The following is a 14,711-nucleotide window of genomic DNA, read 5'->3' as shown; positions in this document are numbered from 1 at the left end:
CTGTTGGAGGAAAGGAAAACCCACAGCTGGTGACCAGAGCACCAGAAATTTATTGAATTCTCCACTTTTCCCAAAGCACAACTAGCCACACACACGGGAGGGGTGTCCCCCAGCTCTGCTCCTGTGGGACATGCCGGGGTGACCAGTGTAAGGACACCCCAAGGCAACAGGCCAGAGCCAGATGGGGGAGGGAGCAAGGAGACACGGCAAGGAGAATGGGGCAGTTCGAGGGCAGAGGCTTCTGGCTGGAAGTCCCAATCCCCCAGTATGAAGGGAGGAGGTGTGTAGACCAGAGAGGGCCCCAAGAGCCACCAAAAGCCACCAGGGGAGAACACACATTCCAAACGGTGGTAAGATCAGCCTCTAAGATGTAGCTTCTGTCCAGGGTTGCAGGGCACACGCACACACAGGCGCACACACACACGCACACACGACAGAACACTCCTGGAAAAAGGGGCAGAGCCCTAGGGACCCCCCCCCCCACCAACCAAGCAAAAAACTGGGTGGGGGGTTAAAGCAGGGACTAGAACAAAGCCCCCCATTTATCAGTTGGGGCAAGTGTTTGGTTTTTCTTCCCAAAAGGGAAATTAAAAAATGTACAACAAATCATGCCAAATTCATTAAAAGTGATAAAAAACCCAGCCTCTCACTCCCCGCTTAGGCTTCAAACGGGGCTGGAAAAGCAGAAGAAAGGAACACGGAGGTGACCAGGCCGGGTCTCCTGGCTGCAATACAGAGCCGGAGGGGCAAGGCCAGGCCAGTCCGGCGCGGCCCCAGCCCCCAGCGCTTAAGGGGACAGGTGGACAGGGAAGGGGCCAGAGTGAGAGCCGCCAGAGGCAAGAGCACGTCCGTAAGTACTCAGTACTCGGCTTGGGGTGGCGGGGAGGGGCGGGGCTGCCATCAGCTCCGTTGCTCCAGGTACGCGGACAGGAGCAGCCCCGGGGGCAGGAAGTCCAGGTGCCGATTGCTGACTTTCATCTGCCTCTTGCCTTCCAGGTCCGCACCTGTGAGGGGACAAGGACGGCAGCTGTGACCGGACTACGCAAGTCACGGGTCCCCAGGTCGCCATCTCCACCCCTCCAGGCTCCTCCGGCATCCAGCGCTGGGTGGCACGGCGCCCACCAACCTCCCTCCCCTCTCCCTCACCACCCTTCACTCCCACACCTGAACCGGCCCCGCGCCCCCCAAGCTCGGCCCTGCTTTCAGGCCTTTGCGGGGCGGGGGTGCTCCGGCGCGCCTCCTCCCCATCGGCTCAGGACCCCTCCTCCTGTGTGTTCAGGCCCCGCTCAGCTCCCGCAGAGAAGCACCCGGGCCGGCCCCTGGGTCCTGGGTCTTCGGGAGCAAAGTTCGGAGTCCACCAGAGGGAGCCGGTAAGAGGAAGCGGCCTAGAGTTGCCATGGAAACCATCTCCTCAGCAACTCGGGCAGGTCGCCAGGATGAGGAGCCCAGACCCCATGGGGCACCCAGACACAGCAAGGGCCTGTGAGGACCCTCCCTGGGGGACTGCGTCCCGAGGACACCCGCATTATAAAAGAGAGGACATGGGCCCCAGGAGGGGGCACTTGCCAATGTCACATCCATGTCACAGCGGAGGGACTAGAGCTAAACAGAGCTCTGCCTCTGTCTTGGGGGCCCCAGACACCTGCACAGGCCCCAGGCTCCCAGGGAGCATCCGTGCCCCCGGCATCGCCCAGCACGGGGCCAGGCACACGGGGGGCCTCTGATGCCTGAACACGCTGTCCCACCGCCCACCCTTGGCTCATGGCGCCCTCCTCCCTGAGAAGCCTCCCCCTGAGGGACGAGCCCCTGCATGACTCCGGCCTCGGTTTCCCTGGGCCGCACCAGCCTGATGGGGCCCTGCGGGCCAGCAGCACTTACTGGCTGAGATGAGGTCCATGTACTGGCAGACAGCATGAAGCAGGAGCCTCTCGAAACTGGAGGGAAACAGACGGTAAGTGGCCGTGGGCCAGGGCCAGAACCCTGGCGGACCACACGGTGCTCACTCCCACCCAGTCACCTGCTGTCCAGCATGGCCGTGTACACGGCCTGGGGAGACACTGAGAAAAACCTCAGCAGCCGCTCCTCCCAGGTCTCCAGCGTTCCCTGCGGGAGAAAAGGGCCTGGGGTGAGGCCAACCGGGAGACTGTGGACAAGCTGTCCAGGCCCCATGCCCAGGGTAGCCTCTAGAACCCAGAGGCCTCGGAACAGGCCTTTGACCTGTTCCAGGAGGCTACAGAACCCTTCCCAAAGGTAGCAGGAGTGAGATATGGCCATACTGTTGGACTCCTGGGCATTCCGCCTGGTGGACTCCTACGCATCCCGCAGTACCCACCTTCACTGCCCCTGCCCCCCCACTCTCGGGGAAAACCCTTTCCCAGCCCTGGTTCCTGCACGCTGACCGCACTGGTCTGGTCTGTACCCTGCCTCATCTCCACCAACACCACCTGCACTGGGTAGCAGATATCCCATCACACCACTGCCGATTAGGAAGGGGACGAAGAAAAGCTATCAAAAAAGACCAAGCAGGTGGAGAAAGACGCAGCCTGGCCTGGTATTCACCATGGGGATGCGGCTCCGCTTGAGGACGGCTCTCAGACGCCGGCTGATGCGCTGGAAGCAATCACGGGGTGTGTAGGCCGGGTCCTCTGCAAGATGTCCTTGCGTGGAGTCTCTGGAGGAGCAAGCCTCGGGCCTGCCCACAAGCCAGGCTCCTCCCCATGGGTTCCCGGGGCACCGCCCCCACCCCAGACCCCTCCCCGTTCATCTCCTAGGTGCCGCCCACTCGCCAGGCTCCTCCCCCCCACCCCAGGTACCACCCCCACTCATCCACCAGGTACCACCCACTCACCAGGCTCCCCTCGAGCCGTCCCCCAGGGTTCCTCTCCACCTATCTCCGGCCCGCCCACAACAGGATCAGCCAGGCCCCCCCTTCACTCCTCTGGTTGCCCCAACCTCGCGTCTAGGCCCACACCTCTTCTTCGGTCCTCCCCACGGCCTGGCCCCCTCCTCCGCGTCTTGCTCTTGCCCTCATCCTCCAGGTAGCGGAGAACCCTTTCCTGCTCCTCCCCAGAGCGGTTCATGAAGTCATTCCAGACCTAGAAGAGAGTCAGGCAGGACCCAGGCTCATGAGCCCCAGGTTCTCCATTTAGCCAATGGCCACAGAGGGCCCCCAAGCGTATGGACATACTCCTCTAGACACATCTGCCCACCGGGCTGGCCAAGAGTTTATGGGGTACCCGCAGACCTGCCTGTCTGGGGCGGGGGATTGCCATGGACCAGCTAAGCCTCCCATGGACTCATTCATTTCCAGTGATGGGCAGAGGAATCAGGAGTGCTGGAAAGTTCTGGGGCGGGTAGGAGTTCTGGCTTGGTGTGGGGGCCCCAAGGCAAGCAGAGCCAGGGTTCATCAAGGGACCAAGCGGGCTGGAGGCAGTGGGCGCTCCTGAGGGAGGGACCGGCACAGGCCAGGTGTGGTGCGGAAGCAAGAACAGGAGCAGGGGGAGGCGGGAGGAGGGCACGGGAGCTGCACCTCCACGTAGGTCTCATTGCTGCAGGCCTCTGCGAAGATCCCCGGTGCTGCTGGGGGTGCCAGGTCCCCGTCGTCCAGACCGGCTGTGCCCCCATCTGTCTCCAGCAGGGTTAGGAGGTACTGGGCTAGATGGAAGCAGATGAGCTCTGGGCTGGGGGGTGCCATTTGGTCCCCCCAAATGTCTCCACGGAAACCCCTGGCCTCTGCATTTAGGGCCTTTACTCTCCGGCCCACACCATCTCCCCGCCTCCATGCTGCAGCTCTTTCCCAGAAGGCACAGAAACCACCCAGCCTCCACCTCCAGAACGCTGGCTTCTCCCTGGCTTGCTGAACTCCTAGATGTCTTTGAGAACCCAAGCCCCCATGCCCATAGCTCCTCACAGCCCCGCCCCAGCACTGCCCAGCTCAGGGCCGGCCTCGTGGCAAAAGCAGCAGATGAGAGAACATACGGGCCATTCTCGTGTGAGCCCTAGGAAGCCCCAGGAGGTGCACCCAGCCCTGCTCACTGTTCTCTAGTCGCTGGAGGCTCTTCCGCCCCTTGGCCTTGGGCACAAGGTCTGAGTTCCGCACAGCCTGGTTGATGAAATGCTGTTTTCGCTTGGAGGCCGACAGCCTCTTCGCCTGGGGGCCAGCTAGCGTGGGCAGGCAGCGCGGAAGGGGCCTGTGGGCCGGGGTGGGGGTGGAGAGGCAGGCCTCAGGGCCGACCCGGGCCAGGACCGCCAGGCAGAACCCCATTCGGTCCCTGTACCATGACATCCCCTGCTTGGTTTCCCTCAGCAATGGACAACCCCAGACCCACCAAATTCCATTGTGTTTCACGGTCCCATCACCCGGGAGGCCCGATCAGTAAGCCGGGGGCCAGAGAAGACCCGTGCCCAAATTCACATCATGGGTGGGTGGCCAAGAAAAGCTCCTCCCGCCTCCCCCAGGCTTCCAGACCTTAACTGCAAGCCGGTGCGCCCCAGCGTCTGCAGGACTGGACCACCCCCCACCCCGTGAGGATCTCAGGAGGCATGACTGAACGGAGCATCTCCCGGGCAGCAGCCGATAAACCAGGCGACAGCCTCCAGCAGCTCAAGGTGAGGCCCGAGCCCATTGCGCAAGCCCCTGGCGCCCCCCCACCCCGAATGTGCCCAGAGGCAGGCCGGAGGCCCCCCCCAATAATCTGCTCTCCTCCAAGCAAATGCATTAATGTGGGGATGGATTAGCGGCTTGGCTGGGCCTCCCACTGGGACAGGAGGGCCACCTGCAGACACTGGGGCACTGGGGGGGGGGCGTGCAGAGCACTGGAAGGAGGTGTCCTGGCAAGGAGTTCCTGGCCTTCCTGTCTGCCCCCGACAGCCCCCAGACCACGGGCCAAGGGCATGTGGCCTCCTCGCCCCACCCCCAGGATGCCCAGCACTGTCCCACCTGCGGGCCCCCGCCTGGTGCACACTCCCCGAGACTCGGACTGGCTCACTCGCTCGTCCCCTTTGGCTCTGCCAAAACCTCTCCAGAGCCCCCCGGCCGCTATATGACACATCCCTTCACGTTTCTGATCACTAGTTCTGCTTCAAAGCTAACTGCCCCCGTTGCCCACAACGTGGCAATCCCCATGTAGACATTCATGGCCATGCCCCGCACGCGGGATGAGGTCTCAAAGAAAAAAAAAACCCATGACTCCAAGACCAAGTGGAACCCAGAATCCAAAGTACCCCCACACTTTCCTAGGAGCCAAAGTTCCCAGGACACAAACTAAAAGCAGAAGTTCGGCCTCTCCCCTCTGAGCCACAAACCTCTCGGAGGAGAATTCTCGTAGGATTAGGGAGGAAGCCAGGGCTCCTCCGGGCCTACACAGACCTAAAGCATCCCCAGCATTAAGGATCTATCTGTTCAGTCCAGAATGGCCATGACCTCTCCAAAAAGCAAACAGGCTGAGACCCACGCCACGGACGTCCCAGCAGCAGAGCAGGTGAGCTGCCAAAGCCCAGTGGGTAACAGTTCCCCGCAAAATCCATGCCGTTGCCTCACGAACAATCTCACACCTGAACCAGCACCCGTCAGCAGGGGCGCGCAGGCAGAGGCACGGCTGGACCCTGGCATGTCAGTCCCGAGTTCGAATCCCAGCTAGGATGTTTCGCTGTGGAACCTGGAACCCCAGCTCACTCCCGGCCACGTGAAGAGAAAAATGGCTTCTGTGGGTGCCTTTGGGTCTGAAAGGGGATACTCAGAGCCAAGAGGGCCAAGACAGACCCTTCCCGTCTGACTCAGCAGTGCCTCCTTGGTTTCCTCCTGCTATGGGGAGCTCACCCCCATCACACGGTTGATCAAAGCATCGTCCCTGGATTGAACGTTCCTTCTCACCATCACTAGCATGCCACAAGGGTGGTGACATCACATTGACACCCATTATACAGAATTGCAACTGAGGCACAGGTCATGACACTGAGATCCCACCGTTGCAAAGAAGCCAACAAAGACAGGCCAAGGTAAACCAAGTCGGCACTGAGCCAATGACTATGAGGCTGGCTCCACCTGAGGGCTACGCCCTGAGGCCCGAGCACCCCCACTGCAAGCCCCAGCTCACCCCCAGCCTCTTCAGGGCTCCCGTGCTGTGTCTCTACCTTGGCAGCTGGAAAGAGCCCAGAGCGGCAGCCTGCTGGGGCTGATAAGAGTCCGCATCCGGGGCGGCTTATCAGGGATGTCAGAGCAGGGTTGAGCCCTGGGGACATGGGGCTCTGACGAATGGGGCCTCCCCATCTCCTCATGAGAGTGGCAGAACCAGGATTGGGACCTGGTCAGAATGGGAACACTCCCCATGAGCCATTCAGCCTCCTGCTTCTCTGACTCCACAGAGTTTCACCCCCCACCTAGTGAAGACCCAGCTGGCCCTGCCCTGCTCCACCACCTTGCATGGCTCCCCAGAACCCTCAGGGCCAGGCCCAGCCCTGCCCTCCCCAGTATCGGGAACACAGGGGTCTGTGCCTGGCTCCACAGGCTTTCGGGGGGCTTGCCACCCTCTCGTGGGCCTCATGCTCTGAGCTGAGCGCTGGACGTTGAGTCCTTGTCTACAGCCATACCACCCTGAACGCGCCCGATCTCATCTGGAAATTGAATCCCACCACCAACTCAAGGCGGCTGACATCAACCACATTCCAGCAGAAGGCAAGAAACATGTGGCCTCCAGGGCCAATGGCTGGGCTTGGACCCTCACTCAAGAAGGAGAGGACAGGGGCGCCTTGGTGGCTCAGTCGATAAGTGTCTGCCTTCGGCTCAGGTCATAGTCCCAGGGTCCTGGGATCGAGCCCCGCATTGGGCTCCCTACTCAGCGTGAAGTTTGCTTTTCCCTCTCCCACTCCCTCTGCTTGTGTTCCCTCTCTCACTATGTCTGTCAAATAATAAATAAAATCTTAAAAAAATAAAGAAAGAGGGGACAGCAGAAACAGGCAGGGCGGAAGCAGCAGGCCACAAATACCCAGTAAATCAGATTTGTAATGAAGGTTGCGGTTCCTCCGCTCCAGGCACAGCGACCCCCTCACAGGGCCTCAAACCCCCAGAACAGTCGATCTCAGGGCCTTTGCACATGCTGAGCCTGCTGCCCACAGTGCGCCTTCTCAGCACATTCTGTTCAGACATCATCTGGGAGAAGCCGCCCTGCTCCTGGCTCACCCAACTAACACCTCACCTCCCGTGCCAGACCCTTATGAACAGGAGGGTCCCCAGCACCTGCCAAGGGCTATTTCCCAGACCACCCAAAGAGACCACTTTACAGATGGGGAAACTGGGGACCCAGACAGGGCACCCTAGCCTTCCTGGCCCCAACAGGACTCAGGAAATGGCTGCATCGCGAAAGCTGCTCGTGCCCCACGACAGTGGACAGGCCCAGGTAGAAACAGCGGCCAAATCAGGTTGAGCACCTTTTCTCTTGGGCTAAAATATACTTTTCTCTGGCACCAGGCCCCTCCCCCAGGAACAGGCAAGAGAGGAACCTATTTCCCGAAGCAGGAAATTGAGGGGGGCAGGCTCAGAGCGCAGAGGTGACTCAGGCTGGGGTGGGGCCACCTGGGGCCTCCAGCAGTGACTGCACCCCCCGGGGACACACAGGGGTGAAGGAGTATTGGAGACATCCGTGGGGACCCACTGGCAGGTTAATACCCACTTGGATGGGTAAGGCCCCTTAAAAGAAGGAAAATACCCACATCTGTAGAACCCACACGGCTTCTGGGTGAAGGCCCAGGGGGAGGTAACAAAGGAGTAATAATAAATGTATAATGAAACAAATTACACAATAAGATGTTTCAGATAATAATTAAAGAATGACTGCTCCCTTCTGCTGGGCACAGGGTCGTAGACCTCCCCCCTGCCCCTCCCAGCCATTCTGAGAAGAGGCCGCTACTATACCTCGGTTTACAGATGGAGAAACTGAGGCATATACTGCCCAGGCGGCCGGGCCAGCACGCGAAGGAGGCAGCAGCCTCCTTGCCCCCCACAAACCAGGACCACAGGGTGGGTGGCTGTTTTCTGCGGGAACATCCCGGTTAAACAGGACTCTAGCCCAGCCGCTCTAGGGTCTGCACCCAGAGTGGGCGGCTCCGCCCCCCCCCCCCCCCCCGGGTTCCGGGCCCCCCGCGCGTCGCATCTGTCAAGTACCCGGACGTGAACAAAGGGCCTTGTCTGCTCGGGAGGTGGGGGGGCGAGAGACCCCCCCCAGGCAAGCGCGGGCTGGCGGGGGCGGGGGGCGGGTGCTCTCTCTACCCAGCCTGGGGGCAGGAACAGCGGCCCGTGCGTAAACACCCCGAACAGCAAAGCGGTTTCCGGGGGCGCCTCGCGCAGGGGCACCCCTCACCTGAGCCGGGGGCGAGGCGCAGGAGACCCCCCACGCGAGTCAGCGCCCGGGCACCGGGCCGGGGGCGCACCTCTGGGCCCCGGAGGCACGTAAACGCACAGACCGGGTGTGCCCCCCCTGCCCAGACACCCGGACGCGCCGCGACTGGGCTCTCCGGGGTGGCAACAAAGCCCCCCACCCCCACCCCACGGCGCTCGAGGGTCTCCGCCAGGAGAAGGGGCGGGGCGGCCTGGGGCTGCAGCCGGACAGCAGGGGAGAGGGGAGCAGAGCGGGTGCAGGAGTCCCCGGAGGCCTGGCCGCCCGCCCTGCCGCGCTCACAGCGTCCGCCGCCCGCCCGGGGCGCTTCCCACCGCCGCCGCCGCCTCCTCCGAGCCGCCCTCCGGGTTCTCCAGTGCGACCATGGCTCGGCCGCTGTGGTCGCCGCCGCCCGGCAGGGCCTTCTCGGCCAGAGCAGGAAGTGACGGGCGCCCAGAGGCGGGCCGGGGCGGAGCCTGGAGGCTGGACGCGCAGGGCGGGGGCCGAGGCCACGAAGCCGGCGGATCCCGGGCTGCGGGTGGCGGGCACCCAGCCCCGGGAGTCAAGCGGGACAGCCGGGGCGGAGAACGGGGACCGCAGCCAAGCCTCCAGGTTGCGGGTGTGGGATGGGGCCACACCCAGCCCCGAGGAACAGACGGGGAAACTGAGGGTGGAGGGAGCGTGATCCCTGCCTCCGAAGCCGGGCGGGGCGGGGGCGGGGGGGGGGGGGGGGGGGGGGGGGGGGGGCGGGGAAACTAAGGCCTGGGCAGCCAGGAGAGAGGGGGGACATCCATTTCAGAGGCAGGGGACAGATGAAGGGACCCAAGCCCCAGCTCCCCTACCCCCCAGCACCAACTTGGCTTTTCCTCTCACCAGCCCCGCCGGGCCTGTGTTCCAGGGCAGCCCGAGAGCATGGGCTGGGTGCCTCAGTTTACTCGTGTCTAAAAATAGGATATGAGCTTCCACCTCGTTTCACCTTTAAGGACTTCTTCATTTAACGAATGCCCTCTGTGGGCACGGCCCAGGAATGGGCTCTGAGGATGCAGCAGTGACCAAGGCAGACCCCTTCCCCACCGAGTGGGGTAGGAAAGAGGAGTTCTCTGAGAGAGGGACTGGTCAGCTGCAAAGTGGGAAGGGCATGTTAGGCAGAGAGAACAGCCAGTGCAAAGGTCCTGGGGCATTCTAAGTAACCAGAGCAGGGTGATGAGTGAGCACACGGGGGATGGGAGTAGACGGCAGAGGGTGGATCCGTGAGCCTGGAGGTCCTAGGAGGGGAGGTCTGGTTTTTGTTCAGAGGCAACGGTGAGCTATGGGGAAGGGGGGGTAGAGAAGAGAATTAAAGCTGCTGTGAAATCTAGAACCCCCTTCCATCTACAAGAAGAGTGGGGGTCTAGGACCATGTCAAGTGACAGCACAGGGATATAACCTGCCACACGCAACCTGCTGGAAATTGTGCAGGACACATGACCAGATCGCCTTAACAAATAGAGAGCAACAGGTTCGGGAGGAGTGTGAGGAGGAGGAGGGACTGCTAAGTGCCCCCAGAGCACGTGCTGTGTGACGTCACATAGATAAATGTGAGAAGACACCACAGGAATCGATGGTGATTCAAACCCCGGGAGAAGGTGCCTCTGGGCAGAGGGACAGGCAGGGGGTCCTGAGGGCCAGGAGCCTTTGGTCCCCTGGTCGGGCCCATGATGACTAGCTCCATGAACGTGCTGGTGGGAGAGGGCACAGTGTGGGCCTTGGCCTGATTCTGGAGTCTCCTGCGCGGGACCCTCCCAACCCCCTCGTGGACCCTCGGTGCCCCAGGAGCCGCCTCCGCTGCCCGCCGCCCCCACCTCAAAGGTCCAGCCATGCCCTCAGCGCTCTCCCAGGCCCTTGGACTCAGCTGCGGCCCCAAAAGAGTCCCTCCTCCTAGCAAGCCTGGGTCTCCTCATCCTGGTCTGCTGCTCATTCCCCTCCTGACCTTCTAGGCCAGTGTCGAGAATAATTTTGAAGGCGGAAAGAGGGTGAACGGGCAGTGCCCCTCTCCCAGAGTCTTTGGCGATGGTGATGACTGATGTGCCGCAGGGGCCCAGGGCCTGTTTCCCCATTTCTCCCCTCCCCCACCTCTTAGTCACAGTTTCCTCAATGGTGGCATCTTTTTGTCTCTGTGTGGTACTCCGCGATGGCAGGAGCATTCTGGCACACTGAGGCATGCCTCGTGGGTAGTATCTGGGGTACATTTCTGGGTGTGGGTTTTGGGGGTCAACGGTGTCATTGCAGAATGCCCTCCACCTGGTTCCTGCCACCAAGGTCACAGGTGCCCGCATCCCCAGTGTGAGTATCTGCTACTGGCAGTCGCTTAGGTGGGAGGCAGACACCCCAGTTACAGCAGTGGAGTCCTAGGGAGCTTCTTCAAGACCAGGAGTCTGCTGACGGCTAGATCCTGGGCAGCCCTGCCCTGCTCTGAGCTGCCCGTGGCTCTCCAGGACCCCTCCTTGCAGCCCCGGGTACCAGGGCCCACCCACTGGAGCCCCAGGCACTCGGGAGGTCAAAGTCATGGCCACTACCAAGGGGCCTTCTCTTGCATCTGTGTTTTGGTCCAGACTGCTCGCCGGTCCTGTGGGTCTCTACGTCCTGTTAGGATCGTCCTTCTAGGACCCATAGCAGCCTCCACGCAGCTGACCCCTCTCCCCTGGCTCCCCAAGCCCCTCCTCCAGCCTGTCCCCTCCAGTGCGCTCGCCAGGACTGTGGACTGCAGAAGGAGAGGAAAGAAAGGGGGAGAAGTTGGCTGTGCACGTGAATGGAGGGCACGCGGGAAGGAGAGGGGGGAAGGCGGGGACAGGGCGGGCAGCAGGATATAAACTCGCAGGGGCTGATTCAGGAGCAGAGAAGCTGCCCAGCCCGGTGGAGCGGCCCTCCAGACCCGGTGGCCTCCAGCTGAGACCCTTCCCTGTGCTCGGAGGGCGTGTCCCCAGCAGGAGGCCAAGAGGAGGGTCCCCACGGTGATCCCGGAACGCAGCCAAGGAAGAGGACTGCGGAGCCATGAGCGCCGTGGCCATGTCGGCGCCCAACGCAACCTGGAGGGTGCCGGCCAACGCCTCGGGCGGCGGGGTCCCCCAGCTACTGCCGGTGGACGCCTGGCTCGTGCCACTGTTCTTTGCCGCACTGATGCTGCTCGGCCTGGCTGGGAACTCTCTGGTCATTTTCGTCATCTGCCGCCACAAGCAGATGAGGACGGTGACCAACTTTTACATAGGTGAGCGCCGGGACGCTGCACGGAGCCTGCCTGCCACGCTGGTGTCCTGTGAGGGGAGGGGGCTCCCCCAGACGGGTCCTGTCCCTGCTGTCCCTGCTCTCTCGGGATAGAGCTCCAGAGGGTTCCACGCACGGTGGTTCAGAGGGAGGTTGCAGAATGGCTCCCCGAGAGCCGGGCCCTGAGCCTTGAGGAAGGGGTCTGATGCAAATATGGTTCTTGTAACCCCGTGCCCAGTGAACTAAAGTACGACCTTTGGTCCATGGCCCCGTTCACACGTTTGTGCCCTGGGCTGGCCCACCTGGCACAGGTGAGTGCTCAGCTTTCTGCATCCGATGGTGGCGGCCAGTGGCACCGCTGCCTCCAACCTTCAGGCGGGACACGGAAGCCCCCTGCTCTGGCTCTTCCAGGGGGATGGGGCGAGCCGCGCTGTGGACTGACCCTCGAATGCCTAATGAAGCCCGTGCAGAGGGGATGTTTGCAACGTAAAAGTGGGGGGCTGGGGGGATGCCCGAAATTCTCTGCCTGAGGACGTCGGGGGTGAGCGATCCCGCTGGTTAGGAAGGCAGAGACCTGGGGCCTGGGGCCTGGGCCCGGGCGTTGGGTGGTTGAGGCTCCCCGCGCGTTCGCCCCTGCAGCCAACTTGGCGGCCACCGACGTGACCTTCCTGTTGTGTTGCGTGCCCTTCACGGCCTTGCTCTACCCGCTGCCCGCCTGGGTGCTCGGCGACTTCATGTGCAAGTTCGTCAATTACATGCAGCAGGTGCGCGGGCTAGGGGAGGGAGGGGGCGCCAAGGGGCGGAGTCTGGGTGTGGGCCGGCTGGACCCCGGGTGGGGCGGGGTCGAGGAAGAAGTGGAGCCCGGATGCACGGACCTGGGGGAGAAGGACTCCGCAGGTGCGTGAGTTACGGACCGGGTGTGGGTTACGGAGGTGGGCATAGGGAGGGCGATCTGGGTCCTGCGGTTTCTTGCCCGGTCCCTCCCACGATCCTAGGATGGCTCTGCCTCCCCTGTCTCAGTGCCGGGTCTCCGCGGACCTCAAATGGCTCCCTCAAACCTCCGCTCTCCTGGGATCCTCTCTGGTGTCCCCTCTCCTGCCCCTTCAACCGTGGCCCCTGGAGACCTTCCCAAGACACGTCCCATTTGTGCCTGAGTGTCTGGAGATCTGGGGGGAGCCACAGTGTGGGCGCAGACAGGGTAGGGCCCAGTCCGGACCCAGGGCGAAACGCCCAGCTCTCGGCCCTCCCAGGTCTCCGTGCAGGCCACGTGCGCCACCCTGACTGCCATGAGCGTGGACCGCTGGTACGTGACCGTGTTCCCCCTGCGCGCCCTGCACCGCCGCACGCCCCGCCTGGCTCTGGCGGTCAGTCTCGGCATCTGGGTGGGTGAGTGCAGCGCGAGGGCCGCCCGGGGATGGGGATTGGAGGACAAGACTTTGTGCCTTGGGCACCCCCACCCCCACCGGCCCCTGCCCGGGAGTCGGTCGTGGGCCTCACTGTGCGCGCATCTGGGAAGTGAGCTAAATAGCGCGCCCTGGGGGCCCCGCGCCGGGGACGCGCCTGGTGACGCTGCCCGAGGCGCCCTGGCATCCCTCGTCCCTCGGGCAAGGTCTTCAAGCTGCCCTGTGGTCCAGGCTCTGCGGCCGTGTCGGCGCCTGTCTTCGCTCTGCACCGCCTCTCGCCAGGGCCCCGCACCTACTGCAACGAGGTGTTCCCCAGCCGCGCCCTCGAGCGGGCCTTCGCGCTCTACAACCTGCTGGCGCTCTACCTGCTGCCCCTGGCCGCCACCTGCGCCTGCTACGGGGCCATGCTGCGCCACCTGGGCCGCCCCGCCGCCACTGACAGCTCCCTGCAGGTGTGCTGCTGGGCGGGGGCGGGGAGGTGCGGGACTCAGGGGGCGGCTGAGCGGGAGAATGTGCCAGCGTCGAGAAGGGGAGCTCTGGGGGTGCCCGACGAGCTCTCAATCTCCAGCCGTGAGTTCAAGCCCCGCCTTACGTGTAGAGCTTAAAGATAAAATAAAGTAAAATAAAATACAAATAAAAACGGAGGGGAGCTCTGACGAGTCGCCCCAGCGGGCCTGCAGCCTTGCCTCCCACCACCTCCCTCCATCCCCAGGGGCAGCTGCTGGCAGAGCGAGCGGGCGCTGTGCGGGCCAAGGTCTCTCGGCTGGTGGCTGCCGTGGTCCTGCTCTTTGCCGCCTGCTGGGGCCCTATCCAGCTGTTCCTGGTGCTGCAGGCGGTGGGCCCGGCGGGCGCCTGGCACCCGCGCAGCTACGCGGCCTACGCGCTCAAGACCTGGGCGCACTGCATGTCCTACAGCAACTCCGCGCTGAATCCCCTGCTCTACGCCTTCCTGGGCTCCCACTTCCGGCAGGCCTTCCGCAGGGTCTGCCCCTGCGCTCCCCGGCGGCCCCGGCAGCACCCGGGGTCTGGACCCTCGCACCCCGCTGCCCCCCACACGGAGTCGCACCGCCTGGCCGCCCACCCAGACACTGCCAGGACCCTGACACCAGGGAGCCTTGCATGTGTCCCAAGGGAGCCCGAAGGCTGTGTGTCCTGAGGGAACACGCTGCCCCCTCTGGGCCCACTCAGGTTTAGAGCAGGCCCTCAGGGACAGCCGCTGCCTGAACAGCGGCTGCTATTACATGATTATAATTAATGTCTTTATTTCGTGCAACATCATCACAGTGAAAATGTCTTGTCCTCCTGATGGTTCCCCACGAGTGTGCTGTCCCGTGGGCTATAGATATTGTCACGACTTACTGCTGTTTCCTGACGCTGAAGACTTAGGTACTGGCCCTCCCTGGAAATTTCCCCCAAAGCATCTGCGGACATTTTCCACACAGGGCCTTGCAGGGGTAACATTGTAAGCTTCATCCAAGTTTCCAGAAATATTAAAATGTGAACACCATGTGCATTTTAAAATGACAGAAATAGGGGCGCCTGGGTGGCTCAGTGGGTTAAAGCCTCTGCCTTCGGCTCAGGCCATGATCCCGGGGTCCTGGGACCGAGCCCCGCATCAGGCTCTCTGCTCAGCGGGGAGCCTGCTTCCTCCTCTCTCTCTGCCTGCCTCTCTGCCTACTGTGATCTCTCTCTCTCTGTC

At 62.8% G+C, this 14,711-nt stretch overlaps 2 protein-coding genes across 3 annotated transcripts; one reads left to right on the top strand and one right to left on the bottom strand.

Moving 5' to 3' along the window:
* Positions 1–27: 27 nt before the first annotated feature.
* Positions 28–8,791, bottom strand: LOC111161778 (R3H domain containing 4). Of its 2 annotated transcripts, XM_022525724.1 has the most exons (8): positions 8,673–8,791; positions 4,036–4,190; positions 3,530–3,654; positions 2,972–3,095; positions 2,560–2,645; positions 2,018–2,103; positions 1,879–1,934; positions 28–1,004 (listed from the first exon to the last, which is right to left on the bottom strand). In XM_022525724.1, the coding sequence occupies exons 1-8, from the start codon at positions 8,753–8,755 to the stop codon at positions 901–903; spliced, it is 819 nt and encodes a 272-aa protein (XP_022381432.1). In that variant the 5' UTR covers positions 8,756–8,791; the 3' UTR covers positions 28–900. The 2 variants fall into 2 exon arrangements, with proteins under 2 accessions (XP_022381432.1, XP_022381431.1); XM_022525723.1 differs by lacking the exon at positions 8,673–8,791 and having other exon boundaries at positions 4,036–5,412.
* Positions 8,792–9,154: 363 nt separating this feature from the next.
* Positions 9,155–14,209, top strand: LOC111161777 (KISS1 receptor). The gene is made up of 5 exons (XM_022525721.1): positions 9,155–11,613; positions 12,249–12,373; positions 12,860–12,995; positions 13,244–13,464; positions 13,725–14,209. The coding sequence occupies exons 1-5, from the start codon at positions 11,400–11,402 to the stop codon at positions 14,166–14,168; spliced, it is 1,140 nt and encodes a 379-aa protein (XP_022381429.1). The 5' UTR covers positions 9,155–11,399; the 3' UTR covers positions 14,169–14,209.
* The last annotated feature ends 502 nt before the right edge of the window (positions 14,210–14,711 follow it).

Source organism: Enhydra lutris, unplaced genomic scaffold (genome assembly GCF_002288905.1).
Source record: "Enhydra lutris kenyoni isolate GAN:26980312 unplaced genomic scaffold, ASM228890v2 scaffoldscaffold86, whole genome shotgun sequence".
Taxonomy (NCBI): Eukaryota; Metazoa; Chordata; class Mammalia; order Carnivora; family Mustelidae; genus Enhydra; species Enhydra lutris.
The sequence above is the reverse complement of the archived record's forward strand: the minus strand, read 5'-3'. Positions and strand labels throughout refer to the sequence as shown.

Excerpts from the sequence above, each read along its gene's own strand:
- LOC111161778 (XM_022525723.1), bottom strand. The coding sequence starts at position 4,285 with ATGTCATGGTACAGGGACCGAATGGGGTTCTGCCTGGCGGTCCTGGCC. Across the intron at positions 2,104-2,559 it reads AGCGGAGCCGCATCCCCATG|GGAACGCTGGAGACCTGGGA; the intron begins GTGAATACCAGG and ends TTTCTCCCGCAG. Across the intron at positions 1,935-2,017 it reads ACGGCCATGCTGGACAGCAG|TTTCGAGAGGCTCCTGCTTC; the intron begins GTGACTGGGTGG and ends GTTTCCCTCCAG.
- LOC111161777 (XM_022525721.1), top strand. The coding sequence starts at position 11,400 with ATGAGCGCCGTGGCCATGTCGGCGCCCAACGCAACCTGGAGGGTGCCG. Across the intron at positions 12,374-12,859 it reads TCGTCAATTACATGCAGCAG|GTCTCCGTGCAGGCCACGTG; the intron begins GTGCGCGGGCTA and ends CGGCCCTCCCAG. Across the intron at positions 13,465-13,724 it reads CCACTGACAGCTCCCTGCAG|GGGCAGCTGCTGGCAGAGCG; the intron begins GTGTGCTGCTGG and ends CTCCATCCCCAG.